Source organism: Hypanus sabinus, chromosome 4 (assembly GCF_030144855.1).
Source record: "Hypanus sabinus isolate sHypSab1 chromosome 4, sHypSab1.hap1, whole genome shotgun sequence".
NCBI classification, from domain to species: domain Eukaryota; kingdom Metazoa; phylum Chordata; class Chondrichthyes; order Myliobatiformes; family Dasyatidae; genus Hypanus; species Hypanus sabinus.
In genome coordinates this window covers 108,779,967-108,804,061 of record NC_082709.1, presented here as the reverse complement: position 1 = coordinate 108,804,061, position 24,095 = coordinate 108,779,967, and the positions used below count along the sequence as shown (strand labels likewise).

General features: G+C 40.1%; 1 protein-coding gene across 1 annotated transcript in view; it reads left to right on the top strand.

Moving 5' to 3' along the window:
• The window catches only part of nufip1 (nuclear FMR1 interacting protein 1), a 39,515-nt gene extending 17,205 nt beyond the window's left edge, over window positions 1-22,310 (top strand). Inside the window, exons 6-10 of the mRNA XM_059967835.1 lie at window positions 6,165-6,257; window positions 15,400-15,650; window positions 18,698-18,838; window positions 20,084-20,316; window positions 21,697-22,310. Coding sequence (XP_059823818.1) covers window positions 6,165-6,257; window positions 15,400-15,650; window positions 18,698-18,838; window positions 20,084-20,316; window positions 21,697-22,083 — 1,105 coding nt within the window. The 3' untranslated portion in view covers window positions 22,084-22,310. The remainder of the gene's footprint in view (window positions 1-6,164; window positions 6,258-15,399; window positions 15,651-18,697; window positions 18,839-20,083; window positions 20,317-21,696) is intronic.
• Window positions 22,311-24,095: the final 1,785 nt, after the last annotated feature.

Below are 24,095 nucleotides of genomic sequence, written 5' to 3'. Positions count from 1 at the left end.
GGTTCTTTTATTTTTCTCTTTCATGAATACCATGTTCTTTGGAAGCTTGTTTAAACCAAGTTAATGGTCTTTTAGGCTTCTTCCAGGTGAATAGGAGTTCACTTTTTGAATAATAAGAATTGTATATCACCACAGGGGGCATCAGCATTTTAGAGGTGACTAGGTGGGGCATGGCCAAAAAAAGGTTGGGAACCACTGCTCCAGTCCATACACTTCCCAACACTACTCCATCTGCCGCTTTGCCATTCTCCTAATCTAAGCCCTTCTATAGCCTTTCTACTTCCTCAAACTACCTTCCACCACCTATCTTCATATCTTCTGCAAACTTTGCAACAAAGCCATCAATTCCTTCATCGAAATCATTGACCTATAACGTAACAAGAAAGGGTCCCAACACAGACCCCTGTGGAACACCACTAGTCGTCAGCTGCCATCCAGAAAGGTTCCCTCTTTGTTGCCTGCCAATCAGCCACTGCTAGAATCTTTCCTGTAATACCTGGGCTTATAGATTGTTAAGCAGACTCATGTGGCACCCTATCAAAGGCCTTCTGAAAATCCAATATAGAACATCAACCAATTCTCCTTTGTGTATCCTGCTTGTTATTTATTCAAAGAATTCCAACAGCTTTGTCAGGTGAAGTTTTCCCTTAAGGAAACCATGCCGGACCATGTCTTATTTTAACATGTCCCTCCAAATATCCCAATACTTCATCTTTAATGATCAACTCCGAACATCTTCCCAACCATTAAGGACAGACTAACTGGCCTATACTTTCCCTTCTGCCTCTCTCCCTTCTTGAAGAGTGGAATGGCAATTGCAATTTCTAGTCCTCTGGAACCATTCCAGAATCTTGTGATTCTTGAAAGATTATCAATGCCTCCACAATCTCTTCAGCCATCTCTTTCAGAACCCTGGGGTGTACACCAACTGGTCCAGGGGACTTACCTACTTTTAAACCTTGGGTAATGGTAACTTCACACACTTAATGACCCTTGACACCTGGACCTTCCACAGTACTGTTAGTGTCTTCCACAGTGAAGACTGATACAAAATACTTATTCAGGTCATCTGCCATTTACTACCTCTCCAGTAGTCCGATATCCATTCTCACCTCTTTTTACACTATGTACTGTATCTGAAAAAACTTATGGTATCCTTTTAATATTACTGGCTGGCTTCTGTATTCCATCTTTACCTTAATGATGTTTCAGTTGCCTTCAGTATTTTTTTAAAAGCTTCCCAATTCTCTTAACATCCCACTAAGTTTTGCTATTATAAGCCCTTTCTTTGGCTTTTATGTTGGCTTTGACTTCTCCTGTTAGCTACAGTAGTGTCATCCTGCCTTTAGAATACCACTTCCTCTTCGGGATGTATGTAACCTGTACCTCCCTTTGATCCCGTGTAAGTGGGACTAATGTAGCCTCTCTGGAGTTGGGTCTATTTCTGTGCTGCATGTTTGACACCAGTTGCATTATCCTGCCTAACTATTCCACTGCCATGAACTAAGCTTCAAGTACAGAACTGTAGTTGTTAACTTGAGTTCACAGAAGTATTTTTGAAAATCTGTGGCATTGTGCATCAGTAATCTGTTTCCTCCAAGTTGTTTGAAAATAGAAGTCATCAATCAGTTTGCATGTTTGACAGGGGCCAGTATTTGACATCTCTGACAGTAATGACTCGGAGTCATGGATGCCTGGAATGGTGGTAGAGGCAAACAGTTTTGAGGCTTTTAAGAGACGTTTGGATAGGCACACGGGTGTGAGGAAGATGGAGGGATATGGACATTGTGTAAGTCGAAGGGATTAGTTTTTTTTGAGGGGGTTTGATCTACTTTGTAGCTGGTTCAACACAGCATTGTGTTCCTGAGCTGTGCTGTTCTGTTGCTTTTGTGTAATTTCTGGTGGCAACCAGTCTTGTTATGAAGTGTTCTGTTCTGTTGCTTCCTCTTGAAAAATTCCTCGTGTCACAAACTATGTGAAAACCGACAGGGACAAATTTGGTCAAGCGGAGCAGCATGCATTCCAGTCGCCAGAAAACATTCCCCAGATATTATTCTCTCAATAATTGTGTGGCCTTTGCATTGAATCACCCGGCCCTAATCTCCCTTTAGAAGGTTGTGGTGAGCTGCTGCCTTGAATCACTGCAGACCTTGAGCTGTGTGTATCCCAACAGTGTTGCTGGGGAGGGAGATCCACGGGTTTGACCCAGCGACCGCGAAGGAATATGATATTTCCAAGCCAGGATTGTGGGTTGGACAATTTTCTTGCTTTTGCTGCCTGTGTCCTTCTAGGTGGTAGAGACGGTGTGTTTGCAAGGTGCTGTCTGAATGCTCTAACACATTCTGTAGAGTAGTGGTCACCAATCTTTTTAAGCCCGAGATCCCCTGCCTCGGCCTTAGTAGAAAGCAAGATCGACCCCCAAACGATTAGTCACACGCATGCGCACCGGGACAGAAAAGACCGGAAGTAAAACCCTGCAACCCGGAAATAGAAATAATGTATAAACACCAGGGATACCCACCTTTTCTTGCACCGCAGGCCAGTTTAATATTGACAATATTCTTGCGGACCGGCTGACTGGGGGGGTACAGCGACACTTGAAGCAGGTTCCTTATGTCCAATATATTTCGCAATTTAGTTTTCGTTGCTCTCAGCTCTTAGCTTCTCGTCCTGCTTGCTCAGGTTTTTTCCGCTGAAAAATCCTCAACGGGTTTGTCTTTCAGTGCAGGGTGCTTGGACTCAGGGTACTGAAGCAGTTTTGAGGGCTTCATTGCCTCTATTAGACAGCCTCTCGGTCCGACCTCCAGCCTCCCATTCGCCCGCCAGGTGCGGCTGGTCGTGGGTGGGGTGAGAGGACAAGGTCAGGGCCGGAGGTCCCCGTGCCGGTCGCAGTCCAGAGAGAGCGACCAACCGAGCGAGGAGTGTGACAGGATGCGCGCCTCCCTACCCCTCCCCCCCCCGGTAGGGTCTATCAGCAGACAAAAGTTTGCTTCAGTAGATCTCAGTGAGGTAGCGGCTCTGTTAATTACAAAGCTCTGAGGCCGAATTAGGTCATCTGTGAATATTTTAACACTGGGTTCCCCACGAACATTCAGTGTGCTGAACAGGTTTAGAGGCAGCACCCATCTGTCCGCGCTCCAGGCCAGTAGCAACGGCACTTTTTGCCGGCCAGTTATCTACCAGTGATCCTTGGTGCGAGGATATCACTGTGTTTAGGTGACTGATGACCTTGCATGTGTTCAAGTTCAACAGTGGGCATGACAGGGAATGAGGAAAGGTGCAGCTGACTCATATCGTTTCAGTGGTTGGGGACCACTGAAGTACACTGTGTAGTGCCGGGGGAGCTATGCGCACGTGCACTGGGCAGAAAGAACGGAACTAAAACCCCACAACCCGGAAACAATCTCTCAACAGTATTGTGTATTTATTTTCTCTTTTTTTTTCGAGATCTACTTGGAAAGTCTTAAAGATCGACCAGTCGATCGCAATCGACAGGTTGGCGACCACTACCGTGGATGGTACAAACTCCTATTGTATGTCAGTGGTGGGGTGACGTCATTGGGCTGCCTATCCTTTTCACTACTGTATATAGTGTGGTGCCTGAGCGTTGAAGCTGTGTTCAACCAGACTAGTGAAGAGTATTTGGGGAATCCACCCTAGGATTGCTAGGCTTTAACCGACTCTTATGGGCAAATTGTACGTGTACAGTGATTACTCTAGTTCAGTTTCAGCATCAGATCTGAAGCTGGTGGGAAAGCGGTGCAGAGTTACAAACACTCTCACGATGGATTGCTGTGTCCCTGTCGGCTGAAAGAAGGTAGAATGGGGGTGAGCTGAGCATGAAGTTAGAAAGGTTATTGTTAGCAAATGATTAGAACGGGATGATTGTCATAAGAAGGTAATAAAAGCAAAACAAACTGACATTAAAAGTAAGGAAATATTTTAAAAGTAAAAAGAGGGACTGTTTAACAGCTTTATTATGGAAGTGCGTACAGTATGTCACCATATACAACCCTGAGATTCATTTTCCTGTGGGCATACTCAGCAAATCCATAGAATAGTAACTGTAACAGGATCAGTGAAAGATCAACCAGAGTGCAGAGGCAGCAAACTGTGCAAACACAAAATAAATAAACACCAATAAATAATGAGAACATGAGATAATGAGTCCTTAAAGTGAGATCTTTGGTTGTAGGAACGTCTGAAGGAAAGGACCAGTTAGTGTAGTCTTATTCAAGAGCCTTCTGATTGAGGGGTAGTAATTATTCTTGAACCTGGTGGTGCAAGTCCTGAGACTCTTTTACTTTCTATCTGATGGCAGCAGAGAGAAGTGAGCATGACCTGGGTGGTGGGGATTTCTGGATGCCCCTTTCCTACAACAGTGTCTCATGTAGACGTGCTCAATGATTGGGAGAGCATTTGAAGGCCTGGTGCTGAACTTGTCCTAATGGGCCAAATTATCATCTTTTTGTACTGTCATTCTAATGCAGAGGAATTTCCTTTCTGAATTATTCTAAGCCCTGTTGCATGTGGCCATCTCCTGACTTAAATTTAGTTCATCTGATCAGTTGTCAGTGGTTTTGCATCCAATGTGCTGTGACTAGACAAAGTTACCGGAGAGACATTGACACTGCTGGATAGAGAGGGCCTCATTCAATAAAACAGGCAGCGGGCATCACATTTGAGACTATCTTGGAAGAGGAGCCCTATCTAACCCAATATTGCATGACATTTTATACGTTAAAGATCAAAGATTACAATGTATTCAGGATGTTTCCCTTGAATTGCATCTAGTTTTCAAACACCCCCAACGCTCCAGACACCCTCCCTCTAACTGTATTCATCCATATGCAGACATCTCAGGTGATCAGCCCCAGTCTGCAGCTCCAGGAAGGCCACTGTTCAGAACCACATTGTAAATTCAACCTGCAATCCACATTCAAATCTGATGTTTGTTTGCTGTTGAAATTAATATTTGCTGTATACCCTAACACAATGTATATTTTTATGTAAAGGGGATTTGCTGTGTTGCACACACTATGGAACTAATGGATATACAATCAGGCCTGATTTATTCTGAAACACGATTTGGAGTAGATACCAGCACCAGCATGCGTCTGTCCCATGCTAAGCTTTGTGATCTGACTGCTTGCAACAGCAACTCAAAGCAGTGGGGATACTCGTGTGATCAGGCAACGTCTGAGGAGGGAGAAAGATTTAAAAGCTTCGGGTTGTTGAGTCACTCGCTGTGATAAGCATTAAGTAGTGAACAGCGGATCTTGCGAAAGGAGGAGAGTTTTCTCTGCGTGGTTACATTTACAGTTTATTGCCAGAGCTGCTACCACGATCAAAAGTGGAACCTCACCTTTTTTTCCAAAGTCTTTACTCTTTTGAAGAAAAATTATGTTTATTTTTGTATTTTAGATGCAAGCTAACCTGGTGATCCTTGTTGGTAGGGGGATGGGGGGGTGTCATCTTGGGGTGGTTACAAAATAGTTGGATTGGTTGGATTTCGCTACATCTGCATTTTCTACAAAATGCACTTTGATTGTTTTGACCACTGCAATGCACTTCAAGCCCGGTAACCACCCCAATTAGGACGATCCGCAGTATCAATCACAAGACTGATCAAAAGGAAGAGTCTCTGGTAGAGCTTGGGTTGGGGGTAAACTGGTCCTGATGTTTATAGAAAGGGTATTTTGTATTTCATAATATCATGGGGGTTTGCTTGTATGTGTGGGTGACCATGTTGGGCATTCACATGGCCTGTACTTGTGAACCAGATTTTATGCTCAAGTGAAGTGAAGGTTAAACCAGCAACCACCTTCCATAGAAACGCGGGTGCTTGCTAACTGAGCTGTAGCAGAGAAATTGGAATGATGAATTGCACTAATTTTGAACTGGTGTGAGCAGCTGATAAATTTCCACCTGGATTTCAGCTGAAGTTTTCTTGGTTTAATGACTGGTGGTGTCAGCTAATTTAAAACATCGGTATCTTGGTCAGCAGATCAGGAAGCGATGCTTTATGCTGATTTGGTGCTTTTCCTGCTTCGTGGTCAGCTTTTCTGCGTTTAACTGCTTCCAAAATATTCAGTCTGCCTCAATGTCTTTCCAATGAAATGGGTTAAATGGCGGTTGAATGGTAATTTCTTTTTATCACCCAGGAACTTTCCAACTTTGGCAAATGTAACAAGGAAGAAGAAAGCAAATGAAGAAAAAGAAAAACGAGGGGAGGTGTTGCAAACACAGCAGTTTGGGTAAGTATCCATCAGGTAATCCCTTTCTCCTCGAGTCTGGAAAAACCATTCCTCCTGGAGACTGAGCGAGTGGGTGGGGGGTTGCTTAACTGCTTGTTGACGTGAGCCTTGGTCATAAGATAGTCACATTTCCAGTCAGAGAATCCATCATGTTCAGCCTAAACTTCCTGACAGTGGCAAATACTGACTTCTGATTGGTCAGGAGCTCAGACCTTGCCTGATAAGTCTCCATCCTTCACATTAACCTCAGCCGTTGTGTTCCATAATGCTCCCCCATTTCCTCCTTTGTACTTGAGTAACTTGATTTGATATTCTCACAGTGCTTTGAGGAGAGCAATGAATGAGGAATGCAGAATGAAGTGTTACACATCGGAGAGAGTGCAGGCAGGCAGTAAGATGCAGGGCTATAATGAAGTAGATTGTGAGGTTGAGAGTATATTGATTTTTTCTAGGAGAACATTCAGTAATTCATTGAGTTAGAAACTGTCTGTGGGCCTAGTGGTGTATACATTCAGGTTCTTGTGTCTCCCGCCTGATGAGAGGAAGGCGAAGAGAATGTCTGGGGTAGCTGGGATCTTCCCACTTTACTGAAGCAGTAAGAATTGTAAACTGAGTAAACTATGGGGGTGAAGCTGATTTGCCTGACGTACTGAGCTGTGATCGCCACTCCCTGCGGTTCCTTGCCGTCTCGGGCAGAGCAGAAATATAGATGGGATGTTTTCAGCGGTGTGTCAGTTTTCTTTTCTTTCTTTTTCAATCTTTTTATTAAATTTCATATATAAAAAAAAACAACACATAATAATGAACAGATTACAAATTCAATAAACTTGAAATTACATTAGTAATAGGATAATAATATCCTATTAAACATCAATCGACAAAAGGTACATAAATCAATCAAGTCTATATAAATATATATGAAAAAAAAACAAAAATAATCATCGAAAAAAGAAAAAAAAATTGAAATTATATATGAGAAAAAATATATATTGAAAAAAAATACTAAACTAAACTAACATGGGCAATAATAGCACTTTATAAATATATGAAGGTGTCAAGAAAAGAACTCCGGAACTCCATACCTGAACAAGGATAAGTAGAGAAAAGGATCTGAAATAGGCCAAATTAATTCATATGAAAATGTCGAATAAATGGTCCCCAAGTTTCTTCAAATTTAATTGAAGAATCAAAGATAGTGCTTCTGATTTTTTCCAAACTCAAATAAGAAATGGTTTGGGAGAACCACTGAAATATAGTAGGAGGATTTACTTCTTTCCAGTTTTGTAATATAGACCTTCTGGCAATTAATGTTACAAAGGCAATCATTCGTCTGATTGAAGGGGAAAGCTGATTGCCATCTTCATTTGGTATACCGAAAATTGCAGTAATAAAATGGGGTTGTAAATCGATATTCCATACTGAGGAAATGACATCAAAAATGTCCTTCCAATAGTTATGTAAAGTGGGACATGTCCAAAACATGTGAGTCAATGAAGCCACTTCTAAGTGACATCTGTCACATTGAGGATTAATATGCGAGTAAAATCGGGCAAGCTTATCTTTAGACATATAAGCTCTATGTACAATTTTAAATTGTATTAAAGCATGTTTAGCACAAATAGAAGAAGAATTAACCATTTGTAAAATTTTTTCCCATTTATCTGTTGATATATTACATCGAAGTTCTTTTTCCCATTCTTGTCTAATTCTATCCGATATTTCTGGCTGTATCTTCATAATCATGTTATAAATAAAAGCTACTAATCCCTTCTGACAAGGATTAAAAGTAAAAATCAAATCTGAAAAATCCGATGGAGTTGAATTAGGAAAAGACGGAAGAATTTTATGTAAGAAATTTCTAATTTGTAAGTATCTAAAAAAATTAGATTTAGGTAATTCAAATTTGTTGGATAGTTGATCAAAAGACATCAAAATACCTTCAAAAAAAAGATCACGAAAACATTTTATACCTTTCCTTTTCCATATACTAAAAGCTTGATCTGTCAATGAAGGTTTGAAAAAAAAATTACATAAAATAGGGCTGTCCAAAGCAAAGTTTTTCAGATTAAAGAATTTGCGAAATTGAAACCAAATTCGTAGTGTATGTTTAACAACAGGGTTAGATATCTGTTTATTGAATTTGGCTAAATCAATAGGAAGAAAAGAACCAAGAACGGAAAATATAGAATATCCCTTAACCTCACTACATTCCAAATTTACCCACTGTGGGCACACAGGTGAATCCAAATCTAGTTTCCAGTACATTAGGTTACGAATATTATTCGCCCAATAATAAAATCTAAAGTTAGGTAAAGCTAGACCACCATCTTTTTTAGACTTTTGTAATTGCCGTTTGCTTAACCTAGGATTTTTATTTTGCCACACAAATGAGGAAATTTTTGAATCAATATTATCAAAAAAAGATTTAGGAATAAAAATTGGTAAAGCTTGGAATAAATATAAAAATTTCGGTAAAATCATCATTTTAATAGCATTAATCCGACCAACTAATGATAAAAATAAGGGAGACCATCTTGTAGTAAGTTGTTGAATTTGATGAAGCATAGGTAAAAAATTCAGTCCAAATAAATCTTTATATTTCTTGGTGATTTTTATACCTAAATAGATAAAGTTATCAGTAACAACTTTAAATGGCATCCTATCACTCAATAAGGTTTGCGCGTTTAAAGGGAATAACTCACTCTTATCTAAGTTTAGCTTATAACCAGAAAAGCTACCAAATTGAGCCAACAAGGATAAAATAGCAGGAATAGACCTACTAGGATTAGAAATATATAACAACAAATCATCAGCATAAAGCGATAATTTGTATAACTTCTCATTACAGGTAATACCAAAAATATTAGGAGACTCACGAATAGCAATAGCTAAAGGTTCTAATGCAATATTAAATAATAAAGGACTTAAAGGACAACCTTGTCTCGTACCAAGAGATAATTGAAAAAAAGAGGATCTATAATTATTTGTAAGAACAGAAGCAACAGGTTTATAATATATTAATTTAATCCATGAAATAAAATTAGGACTAAAATTAAAATTTCTCAATGCATTAAATAAATATGTCCATTCCACTCTATCAAAGGCTTTTTCAGCATCTAATGAGATAACACATTCTGGGGTTGTAGGTGATGAAGTATAAATTATATTAATCAGTTTTCTAATATTAAAAAAGGAATACCGATTCCTAATAAAACCAGTTTGATCTTCTGAAATAATCTGTGGTAATACCTTTTCTAATCTAATGGCTAAAATTTTTGTAAGAATCTTAGAGTCTATATTTAATAATGAAATAGGGCGATAAGATGCACATAAAGTAGGATCTTTATCTTTTTTAAGAATTAGAGAGATAGTAGCTTCATAAAACGATTGAGGTAGTCTCTTCTTAACAAACGCATCATTAAAGATATCACATAGCCAAGGAGAAAGCAATAAAGAAAAAGTTTTAAAAAATTCTACAATAAAACCATCGGGACCAGGAGCTTTCCCTGAATTCATTGATGAGATAACCTCTCTTATTTCATCCATAGAAATAGGAGCATCAAGCAAGCTACAATCTTCATCTATCAGTTTAGGAATATTCAAGTTATTAAAAAAATTATCCATCGTAAACCGGTCACCGTCAAATTCTGATTGATATAAAGATTTATAAAAATCTTAAAGTGTTATTGATTTCTTTATAATCAGTAGTTAAATTACCGTCTTGTTTACGAATTTTATTAATTTGTCGCTTAGTCGAAATAGCTTTTAATTGATTAGCTAACAATTTACCAGTTCGATCACTATGAATATAAAATTGAGCCCTAGTCTTAATTAATTGATTCTCAATTGAAGAAGATAATAATAAACTATGTTCCATTTGAAGCTCAACTCTCTTCTTATAAAGTTCTTTGGTAGGAGTAACGGAATAAATCTTATCAATTTCTTTAATTTTATCCACCAATAAAGCTATATCTGAATATCTTTGTTTTCTTTTACCAGCGGAATATGAAATAATTTGTCCACGAATAAAAGCCTTGAAAGAGTCCCAAAGTATTCCTTTATCAATCTCTTCATTATAGTTTGTTGAAAAAAATAAGTCAATTTGTTGTTTTATAAAGGTAATAAATTCTGGATCTTGAAGCAAAGTAGCATTAAGTCTCCAAGATCTAGTATTGAAAGAAGAGTCCGGAATCTTGATAGATAACTTCAAAGGCGCATGATCCGAAATAGCAATAGAATCGTATTTACAATCAATAACATCTGTTAATAAACGATGATCAATAAGGAAATAATCAATTCTAGAATAACTATGATAAACATGTGAAAAAAATGAAAATTCTTTATCTTTAGGGTTCAAAAACCGCCATATTTCAGTAATTCCAGAATCAACCATAAAAGAATTAATAAGTAAAGCTGATCTATTCGGAAGAGTTCGAATAGGTTTAGATCTATCCATCGAAGGATTCAAACAACAATTAAAGTCTCCACCCATAATCAACATATATTCATTCAAGTTAGGAAGAGAAGTAAATAAACGCTTAAAAAATTCAGGACAATCAAAGTTTGGAGCATAAATATTAACTAAAACAACTTTCCGATTAAAAAGTGAACCAGTTATCAACAAAAATCTACCCTGTGGATCCGAAATAATTTCATAATGTGTAAACGAAATAGAGGCGTCTATAAAAATAGACACACCCCTAATTTTAGCGGTACAATTTGAGTGAAATTGTTGTCCTTTCCAGAACCTAAAAAAACGTTGATTATCCTCCCTCCTAATATGGGTCTCCTGTGCAAAAATAATATTAGCGTTCAATCTATGGAATACTTTAAATATTTTTTTACGTTTAATCGGATGATTTAAACCATTAGTATTCCACGAGATAAAGTTAATAGATTTATCCATCATACCAATATTAATTGTGTGTATCATAAAAGGTTAAAAAGACACATAACCCACAATTTAGGAAGAAGGAAAATTGATTCAGGAGCAACCGGAGATCCTGACACCTCAACAATATTAACAACTTAAAGTCAGCCCATAAACTAAAAGCAAAAAAATAAAAAGCAAAAGCGTGAAAAAAGATCCCTCCCCCCTCCCCCCACCCTTTGAAAGAAAGCCAAGCGGCAGGCGCATAAACTAATACTAAAATTACCCCCATTTCAAGATGGCAGCTCCATAAGAAAATTTTTTTAAGAAAAAACTATATAACACCCTAATTAAAATATAGAGTTGCAAAAAAAAAATATATATATATATACCTACATATATATACATACATACACATACACACGCACATCAGTCAAATCAAGAAAAAAAACCAAAATAGTAAAACCAGAAAAATCATTAATAAAAAAAAATGAACATTAAAGTTTAAAAATGTAATACACCTTTAAAAAAGAAATTCCATATTCAAATACAAAGATGACGTTTCACAAGCCAAGACTTATGGGAAGAAGAAACGACATTTTGAGAAAGCCATATTACAAAATATGAATATAAATTCAGCAATCAAAAAAGTTATCAAAATAGAATTTTTTTTTAAAAAAAAAGATTTAATAGACACTATAACATATATAAAAAAAAAGACTAAAAAAAAAGAATTCAAAACCTTTGTTCCATTTCTAAATACAGGCAAGCAAATAAACGCTTATAAAAAGTAAAGACTTATGGGAAGAAGAAACGACATTTTGAAAAAATAATTCTTGATTACAAAATACAAACGTGTATAAAAAAGGATATTATAAAAATTAAAACAGCATCTATAAGCAATAATGTAGTAAAAAAAAACCCCAGACCTATAGCCCAAAATAAAAAGTTATAACCCAACTTTCAGGGTTAAAACTTAAAATGAAATGGCATCCTTTCTCCAAAAAAAAAATCTTCAATGTAACTCATAGTTCAAGTTGCACTAGAGGATCGATATTCTTCAACAAATTTCTTCGCTTCTTCAGGAGTGTTAAAAAAGTGTAGACTGTTGTCGGGCAGCACAATTCTAAGCTTCGCTGGATACATTAAAGCTTGTTTAAATCCAATCGAATGAATCTCTGCCATCACTGGTTTAAAAGCGATCCTGGCTTTCATTACTTCATAGGAATAGTCCTCAACAATTCGAAATGAGTAATTTTTGTAGGAGATCATACCTTTTTTACGAGCTAACCGAATTAGAAGCTCTTTCTCACGAGGATAATGAAGGCAAACAATCACCGCTCGTGGTTTATCAGGCACAGACGAAAACCTCGCAACTCTATTATGAGCGCGGTCGATAACAGGTTCATTTTTCAAACCTTCACCACCGAAAATTTCCCACAGTAATTTAGAGAAAAATTCAGTTAAATCACCGGACTCAACTTTTTCGGGAATTCCGATGATGCGCAAATTCTGTCTGCGAGAACGATTTTCAAGATCAGTAATTTTAAACTTATACTGATCTAAAGTTTTAGCAGTCGACTCTATCTTCTTCTCTAACACTTCAATTGTACGTGCTTTTTCACAAATTGATTGTTCAAGAGTCGTGATCTTATTTCCATGCTGCTGAACCACTAACGCCTACGACTGAAACTTAGTTTCAAGCGATTTAACAACTCCTTCAAGATCGGATATTTTCAAAGTAATCCTCCTTTCCAAATTTAACAGTTTACTGTCCAATTTACCTTCTAGTCTGCCTTCCAGACCCGCCAGTTTAGTATCCAGTTTAGCATCCAGTTTAGTGTCCAAAAGAGCAGAAATTGCGTCGATGGATACAGGATCCTTAGCCGATTTCTTACTTGTAGCCATTTTAGGTTTGACAAGATTAGATCAAATATTATTTTAGGAAAAAAGGGTCAATCAAAGGTAGCAACTCATATGATTAAGTTCGAAAAGATCTAATTAAAGGGTGATTATAGTTGAAAAAATAAAGAGCGCCTAAAAGGCAGATGCTTACGTCGCCATCTTGAAACTCCACCCCGTGTGTCAGTTTTAAAATAGATTACATTTGCCTTCTGAGGGAGTGGAGGCGCTGGTGTCCTTCCCTGCCTATGGCATCTACCTGGTTGAATGAGGGCAAGACGTTGCTGGTGTTCACTCCCAAGAATGTGGAGCTCTCAGCTTCCTCAACCTTGATGTTAGCAGGAGCACGTGTGCCGGCCTGCTTTCCTGAAGTCAGTGTTCAGCTCTTTAGTTTTGTTAACTTTGTGGGAAGGATTTCTGTCATGGCACCGTGTCATTAGGCTCCTTATCTCCTCCCTTACTCCGAATCATCAGTGCACTGCGGTGGTGTATCTGCAAATTTGTAGTTGGAGTCAAAATGGAATCAGGCCACACGAAATAGGGGTCTGAAAACACAGCCTTGTTGAGCACTCGTACTCAGGGTAGTCATAATAGAGGTATTGCTCACTGTGTCAGCTGGTCAGGAAGGTCACGTCCTTGGTTTTGTTTTTGCAGTTTGTCTTTTCCACATCAGTGTTTGTCACCCTTTGCTTGTGCATAGTTCTCCATAAAGTAATAATGTATTTTTCTGTAAATGCCTGCAAGAAAATGAATTTTGAGTTGTACATATATGGAAACGCATAAATACGTGAACTTTGAAGTGTGGGATCTATTAGGTGTCGTTTCACAGTAAATGGCCATAGGTTTTGGTTGTTGTTCAAAGAAAGGTACAGCCAAGTTGATACGAATTTGAGTGATTAAGAAGTAGATATTTTAATGGAGTGGGTGTATGTTCTATTTTGTCTGTGTCCCTTGCAAGTGTTTATTCCACGGGATGCAGGAGGTCAGTGGGTGCTTTGTGCTACTGTAGTCCATCTGGGAACGCTGCTGTCATGATGCTGTCAGGTAGCAGTAACTACTGCAGTTTTTAGCACTACAGCTTTGAAGAAACAGTTGATAGTTATTCATAATGTGGTTATATTCATAATAATAAAATCTTGCACTTTGTGGATAGGGTATTCCAATAAGGCATGAGAGCTGGTTTTTAATAAATACGTTCTTGCTAACGAGAAGCCATTGATTCATGTCTAATGAAACTCTTGATAATCCAGCACCCTGGAGAATGTGGCTTCTGACCTGCAGAATATACACAAAGACATTTTTAATTCACCTTTTTAGATTTTACGCAGTAGTATTATAAATTTCTGGTGAACTCTTTCAGATAAAGGGAGTATGGGGAAACATAGCCAGGAAAGGCAGATCCTGCAGGAGCCACGGGGATCTCTGCAATCAGATAGTGGATAGTCATTGCTTTACTGTACATGTGAGTGCTGCTCTAAGTTCTCCTGCAGGGATTTCTTGTTACCTACAGAGTGGAGAAGCAGATTCACACATGCATTCGCCTGAGTAATTACATTCCCAGTCAGAGAGTGGGAATAAAGGAGTTGTTATGGCTGCCCGTGTCCAGTTCTGCAGGGTTCAGTGCTGGACCACAATGTTTCATTTTGTACATTAATAATCTGGATGAAGGAACTGATGGCAAAGCGGCCAAGTTTGCAGATAAGATGAAGATAGATGCGGTGATAGGTAATGTTGCAATATCAGTGAGTCTCTCAAAGGACTTCAGAAATTTTCAGAAATTGGAGGTGCAGAGAGTCTTGGGAGTGCTGGTGCTGGATTCCCTTGAGGTTAACTTGCAAGTTGAGTTAGTGGCAATGTTGGCATTCATTTCTAGAATATAAAAGCAAAGTTGTGATGCTTGAGGTTTTATAATGTGTTGTTCAGACTACATTTGGAATATTGTGTGTAAGGAAAGATGTACCAGCCCAGGAGAGAGTCTAGAAGAGTTTACAAAAATGATTTTGGAAATTAAAAGGCTTAATGTGTGAGGAGTGTTTGGCTCCAGGTCTGTCTTGATGGAGTTCAGAAAGATGAATGATCTCTTTCTAAACCTACTGATAACTGCAAGATCGGAACAGAGTGGACATGGAGAGGATGTTTCCACTAGTAGTAGAGTCGAGGATCTGAGGGTACTGCCTCAGGGTAAAGGGATGTGCTTACAGAACTGAGATTCTGCAACTGTATCTTGTAAACTTGTGTTCTCCCCATCCAATTGTGGGTATAACATGGCAATAGGAATTTAAGTTTGATGTACTTGCTTGATACATGCTTTTTATTTTTGCTCGTGCTGATTGGGATTAAAGCTCAATTTTAGTAATTCCTATTTTTCAGCAAAATGAAGGGAGGATGGAAAAGATCTCATAATAGGACCCAGAAAAAAATGTGTGGTATGTTTAAAGACCGAAATGGAGGTCGCTTCAATGGAACACACTTCAGTGAACAGGAAGGACAAATTACAATGGAAGAGACTGGTTCCACACAAAATGATGGAACAAGCAGTAAAGAACTGGGGAACAAGGAGCAAAACACAGCTCGTGAAAAAGATGTGGACCCCCTTGGCATACTGGTACAGAATGATGCAGGTGTGTCTCACCCATGATTATGGAGCTTTCTGAATGGGGGCGGGGGGGCAAAATGCATTATGTAACGTCTTTCATAACACCAGGACATCCAAAGCTGCTTAACAACCAGTGATTATTGTATACAAACACTACACAGAAAATTCCTCAAAAGCCAGCAGCAACAATTTTCACACTATAATTTTTTTTACTGTTTGGAGGATAGATATTGCCCAGAGCAGAGCTTCTCACTAACTCGACAGAGATCTTTTAAATTTTTCATCTGCCTTCTAAGTTGCTGTTCTAGACCCGGCTGATTTTCACCTCTTGACTGACTCTACTTCGGTTAATCATTAACATCTGGAACACTGGTTGTCACTCCAGGGGCTTGGCTTCAAATCCCAGATGCAACTACAATTCAACTATTACAAGTTCCACCAGTTTTTTTGCAATAATGCTGAAGTGACTTGCCAATGTGGGACAGAGAGTAAAAAGCAGTAAGGGATTTGTGTGTATGCAGTCATGATGGCAGCTGTTCAGAAGCAGCCTGCCCTCACTTGAAACAACATAAACTCCATAAAGACTGCATGCATATCCTACTGGAGGGAAATGTGTTTATTTTGGAAAAAGTTAGCACAATGTAAATGAGTAAAAGGATGTTTAGTTAAATAGAAGTAGATTTTAGTTCGGAGATAAGCAGCTCGATATAGATCAGTTACTGATATGGGCAGAGAAATGGCAGATGGAGTTTAACCCAGATAAATGTGAGGTGTTGCACCTCGGTAGGGCAAATACAAGGAGACAGTACACTGTTAAGGGCAAGATTTTCGTGTTGCTGAGCAGAGAGATCTTGGGATCCAAGTTCATAGCTCCTTGAAAATGGCTACACAGGGTGATAAGGAGGTTAAGAAGACTTTTACTTTTATTAGTCAAGGTATTGAGTTCAAAAGTTAGGTGGTTCTGTTGCAATTTTATAAAGCTCTAGATAGGCCACGTCTGGAGTATTGTGTACAATTCTGGTCTCCCCACTTGTAGGAGGAGTGTTGAGGCTTTGGAGAGGGTGCAGAAGAGGTTCACCAGGATGCTGTCTGGTTTAGAGGGCACGTGCTATCACAAGAGGCTCAATAAACTTGGGTGGTTTTCTCTGGAGTGGTAGAGGCTGAGGGAAGATCTGAAGAAGCTTTACAAGATTGAGAGGCATAGATAGAGTGCACAGGGAGTATCTGCTTCCCAGGGTAGAAATGTCTAGTACTAGAAGGGCATGCATTGAAGGTGAGAGGGGGTAAGTTCAAAGGGAATGTGAGGGGTAGGTTTTTTTACTCAGAGTGGTGGATGTCTGGAATGCGCTGCCTGGTTTGGTGGTACAGGCAAGTACATCGGAGGCTTTCAAGAGATGTTTGGGTAGGCACATGGATGTGAGGAAGATGAAGGGATGTGGACATTGTGGTAGGGATAAGTGTTTGAGTGTTTTTGATTTACGTTTTAGCTGGTTTGGCACCACATTGGGCCGGTGGACCTGATCCTGTAGTGTTGGAGGCAGGATGTTGATTACTAACCATGAAGAATGAGAGGGAAGTCGCAAGAGCATTGAAATACATGAGTGTGGATGTGAGGTGATGGAACTGTCATTCCTAGCCACCAAACTGGCCTGTCATTTGCTGCTTGCTGAATATTGCAGGTTTCGAATTGACTGATGTGTTTGCTGCCCGTAAGCAAATTACTTTTCGAACGAAACTGAAGTATTATTGAATGTCCTGAAAACGTGAATAGTGGAGGATTAGTGAAACTCTCTCATGACTAGAATAGGGCTTAACAGTTAAATTGGATGTCCCTGCAACTTTATTTAGCTAAAAATACAAGCTGTTATACTCGGGTATTCCTATAAGGAATTTTAAAATGATATTGCAATTATCTGCACCAATATTAAATGTTTATCCATTCATTTATCAAGTATATTTTGTAAAATAACTCTACAATGAAATGGGCAAGTTACTATTCTGGGTGCTCTATGGTTTAACATAACTTCAAATGAAGACTGCAGAATCGAGCGGTATTGCCTTTCGGTTCGAGTCAGGTTTATTGTTATTTAACTATATACATGTATATAATGTATATTGAAACGAGACAGCGTTTCTCCGAACCAAGCCACATTCATATGCATGACATACCAATTTGATGTACGTGTTGCACAGTTCCAACAGTTCGTTTTTCCTCCCTTTAAAGTTTATAGTGTCTTTTACTTGTGGCTGTTGGTGTGATAAAGTCAGGTAGGAGGCTTGTACAGAATATAAAGGTGGGCCCAGACATTTTCTTCCATTTGATTTCTGAGCAGTCAGGTTAAGTTAGCTTTAGTAAATTTTTTTTCAGCTGCTTCCTGAGATTATCATTTAGATAGGGTTGTTGCAAGCCATTATTAACCCAATTGGTCATGTGTTCTGAGCGGATTTATCACTCAATTTGTCCATTGAAGCAATTGCATCCGATTGTGCAGAGTCCGGCTATTTCAGTCATTGGGGTGCTAATTTCTGTGTTTTATTACCTTTCCAAATGTGTGCCCTGCTAACCGGTAATAACAGTCGGGAGCACGAGGGTTGTGGCTGTGTCGCTCCTTTATTGTGAACTTCATTGGATAGACGGCGACAAATTGACCTATTTCCTTGGTGTTATTTAACTAACAGAGGCCCCACTGTGAAATTGCCCAACATGTTTCAGCTCTGAGAGGATTGCCAGTTAAATCTGGAATGCCTTCTCATTTCATCTTCCCTTTAGACAGCGACTAGCTGTTGCTTCACCTCCCTTCATGACGCGAGGAGAGGGTCGAGGCATTCCTGACTATCCTGCCATATCCGACTGAGTGAGGATCAACAGTGTTTTCCAATCAGAAAGGATGTGCCTACGAAGGAAAAATACCTGGTCCATTTGGGCTTGTGTAATGAAGAGCTCATTGCCAGGCTGACTGGATCGATTATGCAGTTCTCTAGCAGTTTGTGCACTCCCTGCTGAGGGAACGTTCTCTGCCGGGTGTTGGACTTACTCAAACGAGATGTAAAGTTTTGTGTTCTGCCTTACAGAGTCTGACAAGGATGAGAGCCAAGCTGATGGTCAGCGAGCGGAAATTGTCGTTGTGCCAAGCCAGATAACGTCAGGCCTGAGTGCACTGATGGCCAATTACAGCAGCTCATCAGACAGTGGAAGTGACCAGGAGCCAGAAGGTAAACTTGGGGACGTTGCAACTTAATTTACTATTGAGGAAAATTCCAGTCTTCAGTGTTAGATCTGTCCTTGCATTATGTTAAAATGGAAGATTTGGAACTAGGTGAAACTGACAGTTCCTCAAACTTTAATTTCCTTTGGAATCCTATTTCTATAATTAGTGTTAAACTAGATTAACAGTGTTCTTTCTCCTTTGATCTACATTTGGTCTGGCTGTCGTTTGTGTTCCATGGTTTGTGCATGAATCACAAAAGGTTGGTTTGCAGGTGCAGCAGGCTATCAAGAAGGCAAATGGAATGTGGATCTTCATTGCTAGAGGAATTGAATTTAAGAGCAGGGAGGTTATGCTGTAATTGTACAGGGTATTGGTGAGGCCACGCCTGGAGAACTGTGTGCAGTTCTGGTCTCCTTACTTGAGGAAGGATATATTGGCTTTGGAGGTGTTGCGGAGGAGGTTCACTGGGTTGATTCCAGAGATGAGGGAGTTAGACTATGAGGAGAGATCAAGTCACCTGAGACTGTACTCACTGGAATTCAAAGAATGAGAGGAAATCTTATAGAAACATATAAAATGATGAAGGGGATAGATAAGATAAAAACAGGAAAGTTGTTTTCACTGGTAGGTGAGACTGGAACTAGGGGACAAGGTCTCAAGATTCGGGGGAGTAGATTTAGGACGGAGATGAGGAGGAACTGCTTTTCTCAAAGAGTGGTGAATCTGGAATTCTCTGCCCGAGGAATCAGTGGAGGATATCTCAGTAAAGATATTCAAGAAAAGGTTGGATAGCTTTTTGTGTAGTAGGAGAATTGAGGGTTATGGGGAAAAGGCAGGTAGGTGGAAATGAGTCTTATTGAATAATAATTATAATAATTTTAATAATAATTATAGTAATTGATAATAATTATCTAATTAATCTTACTAATTAATAATTCAATGTTGAGAGGGGTATTGCGTTGAGCTGCTGTTGCTAAGTTAACAAATTTTGCGTCACATGTTGGTGATGATAATTCTGATTCTAAAATCTGCCATAGAATGATGGAACAGATTTGATGGGTTAAATTGCCTGTGGTTTAGGGACGGTCTGTGGAGGGAATAGAATGGGAGTAGTGTTACTGGATGCAGAGTTTCAGTATACAGGGGTCCTGCGTATATGCTGTGGATCAGACCCTGAACCTTATTGATGTGTTGTGGTAATCATTTGATCAGAGCAGAACAATGTCAATATTTCTAATATCCCTGTTAGAAATACCGCTCCAGAAAAGTGTCAAAGCTGTGGAAGAAAGCAAGGTGTTACTGGGATCTGTACCAAGGCGTACCGATGACAAGGAGATGAAAGGACGTGACAGCGGCGTTGTGGATTCAAAGTTGTGCAGTTCTTTCAAACCCAAGGGTAGGAGTGGAGGAAGGGACCGTGGTGTGCGGGAAAAGCCATCTTGGCCACAGAAGTTATTACGTCGGCCAACTCTGCTTGAAATGGTGAGAGTTTTCTCCTGTTTCTACTGTGCCTGTTCATGAGGTGCTATAACCAGGTTTCAGTTGCTTGCTGTAGTTAGTACCAGCCTCTGTTTTGGGTTTGCCAAATTGCTTGGCCATCTCAATTTGATTTTCCCATTCTGACGTCTCTGTCCATGGCCTCCTCTACTGCCATGATGAGAGGAAATCTGAGATGGAGGACCAACACCTCATTCCATCTGAGTAGCCTCCAACCTGATGGCATGAACATCAATTTCTCCAACTTCTGGTAATTTCTCCCCCACCCTCCCCCCCCCCCCCCACTTTCCATTCCCCATTCAGGTTACCCTTCTACCACTTGTCTTCTCACCGGCGCATCAACTCCCTCAGGTTTTTCTCCTCCTCCTTCCCTTTCTCCCATGGTCCACCACCCAGAGCTTTAGTTTTTTCAATTTACTCTTTAGTCGGTTTGTCACAACGTTGTGGGCCAAAGGGCCTTTTTCTGTGCTCTACTCTTCTGTGTTCTATTAGATTCCTCTTCTGCCCATCCCCTTCCAGCTTCTTATTCCGTCCCACTTACCCCATCCCCCTCTCCGGGCATCACCTATTGCCTGCCAGCTTGTAGTCCCCACCACCTTTATCTGGCTTCTGTCCCTTTCCTTTCCAGTCCTTGGCTTATTCCCTCCATAGGTGCTGCCTGGCTTGCTCAAGGTTTCCTTGTGTGTGCTCAACACAAACTCCTGTGTTTAAGGGTAAATAAGGAAAATGGAGGATATGTTTAAGTAACTCAATAGCTCCGCTGTGATTTTTGCCTTTTAGCTAATTCTCCCTTCCATGTTCTCCCACTTCCACTCATTTGCAAATTGCTGTCTTACTACTGGTCAGACTTTGTGCAAAGACCAGGGTAGAATTTCTTCATCTCTTGTTCGCTTGTCATTCGGTGAATTGTTTATTAATACATTGATGACTTTGTTTGCAGTTTAAGGAAGGGGCATTACATCGGTAAGAGTTTTGGTTGGAGGTGGCAGTTGAGGGGAGGTTAAGACATTTGCAACAAAAGTTTGCACAGTTCCTTTTTCTGTCAGTGTATCCAGATATTGGTGTGGTAATCCAGAACTGCTCTCTTCACTTTTGGCAATTGGGAGGGGAATGATTGGGCTTTATTCTGCATCTTGCATTACTTTGTGTTTGATTGGAGTTCTTTCTCCTCCCCTTTGTGACACAGTGATCATAGTCATCTATAAGTATTTTGAAGGGGACTTAATGTGAACTGGACTCGGAAAATACCAGAGATAATAGACTTTGGAAAGCTTCCTGAATCCTTTGTTAGCTTTGAGTTCTCATAAGGCACCACAAAAGAAACTGCTACGTATTTTAATGATCCTTCTGTTTCTTTTGTTACAGTTGCTGGCCAGAGACATCCGCCATGAAAGAAATGTAATCCTGCAGTGTGTTCGGTACATTGCACAAAACAGGTTCTGGGGTCTTGAACCAAAAGTAAATGGAGCAGGTGTGAGTCCAAGGTTGTCAATAGCCTCACACGAAGGGACGCCATGTCCAAACGGAACTGTAGAATGTAACATGGTGTCTGGACTTGAAGCACACACGCCTGAACATGTGATGCATACTACGGAGATTGCCAATGCTGAAGGGATGAGCCCAGGTCCTTTATCACCTGGAAGCTCAAAGTTGCATTCTACAGTAAATCTACCTGAAGCACACGTAGTTACAGTACCTGCAGTGGATGATGAAATTTGGGAGACCCTTGAAACCACATGTGAGGAAAGATGATGAAGAAAAATGCAAACATTGAACATGGCAACAGCAAAGACTTTTGGTGATATGCTGAAGGTGGCAGATCGGCATCGTTTCTTTAATGTTTAAAATGGAGCGAACAATTTATTTGTAATAAATGGAACTGCTTAAATTCTTGTTATAAATGTTTCCAGACATTGAGCTCTTATTTGCTGAGTTTTAAAACTACGGCATATAAATGCAAAGTGAGTATTTACCAGTGATTTAAGATGCTATTTTAGTTCTTGAGTAGTTTACATTTTGTGAGGACTCTTATTTCTAATTATTCTCCTCCTTTCCTTTTATAATGATTTCCAGTCCTCTATTTCTGATAACTGCTCTGCAAAGTGATTCTGCAACTCAGGAACCTGTGGCTGATGTATTTGTGACTTTTACGCAGCCTCACCCCATGGGTGACTGCAGAGTGATCAGCTCATTTCGAGTTTGGGGCAGGGGGAAAGGAGCATAGGCAGTTGAGGATGTGTTAGGAAATCATTTTCATTTTGCAGGACTTTTCAAGGGTGGTGTAGGTAAATGGGGACCTGAACTCTTGCACCCACACTTTAGCTAGCTACTTTTTGTTGAAAAACAGCAAGCTTTTTAAAAATTCCTTTCACTTGATTTGCAAGACCTTAAGACATAGGAGCAAAATTAGGCTATCTGACCCATTCTGCTCCACCATTCCATCATAGCTGATTTGTTACCTCCCTCAACCCCATTTTCTTGCCTTCTCTCTGTAACATTTGATGCCCTTGCTAATCAAAAATCCATTGACTTTCACTTCAACTGTACCCAATAATTCGGCCACTGCAGCCACCTGAGGCAGTGAATTCCACAGATTCTCCTCCCTCTGGATAAAGAAATTCCTCCAGTCTGTACACTAAAGAGATTTTCTTCCACTCGCATACTGAGCCCTCATCCCAGGCTCGCCATCTCTAGGGAACGTCCGCTCCACGTCCACCCTATCTAGGCCTTTCACAGTTAAAGTACATCTATTGTCCAGGTCCAGACGGTAGCCAGGCTGCCTCACACTTGAACAGTACTGCATTTGTCAGCGTGGAGCAGAGAGCGAGTTTGTAAATCTGGTGGGAGAAAAGGATGTTGGGGAAAGGTGAGGGGAGTGTTGGACAGGTGGCAGAGGAGGAGTTCCAGGGAGGGGAGGGATGGCACAGGAGCAGACTTACCCAGTCCTGAGACACCAGACAAGGTCGTTGGATTCTAAACAATTGGTTTTTCGCTTCCTGCTCCCTCCCCCTCCCTTCTCTTTTTTCCCCAACCATGATTCCACTCCTGGACCCCTTCCCACTCTCAGTCCACAATAGAGACCCATAACAGAACCAGGTTTATCATCACTCACATATGCCATCAGATTAGCTTTGTTTTCACGGTAGAAACTTCTATAAATGCCTTTGGAAAGGGTACAGAAATGGTTTACCAGGATGCTGCCTGGTTTAGAGAGCATGTGCTGTCATGAAAGGCTGGACAAACCTGGGTTGTTTTCTCTGGAGGGGCAGAGGCTGAGGGGAGATCTGACAGAGGTTTTCAAGATTGAGAGGTGTAGACAGGGAGTATGTTTTCCAGGGTAGAAATGTCTAATAGAGGGCATGTGTTGAAGGAGTGAGGAGTAAGTTCAAGGGGGTGTGAGGGGCAAGAGTGATGGATGGCTGGAATCTGGTGTGGTGGTAGAGGCAAAACCATTGAAGAGGGATTCACATAGGGATGTTAATATGAGGAAGATGGAGGGATATGCAGGTAGGAGGGATTAGTTTTTGATTTACTTTTTAGCTGGTTTGACACGACGTTGAGCCCAAGGGGCCTATTCCCATGCTGCGCTGGTCCACATTCATTCAGAGAACTGGCTTCTGCTCTCGAACTACCATCTGCTTTAATATCACCAGCTGCCTGGTTGGGCTGCTGCTTTGAAATATGATCTCCTCTGTAACTCAAATTGGGCAAGATTAACTCAGTGCCCAGGTAGTGGGGTTGATGGAATGATAACAGTGTCTGTG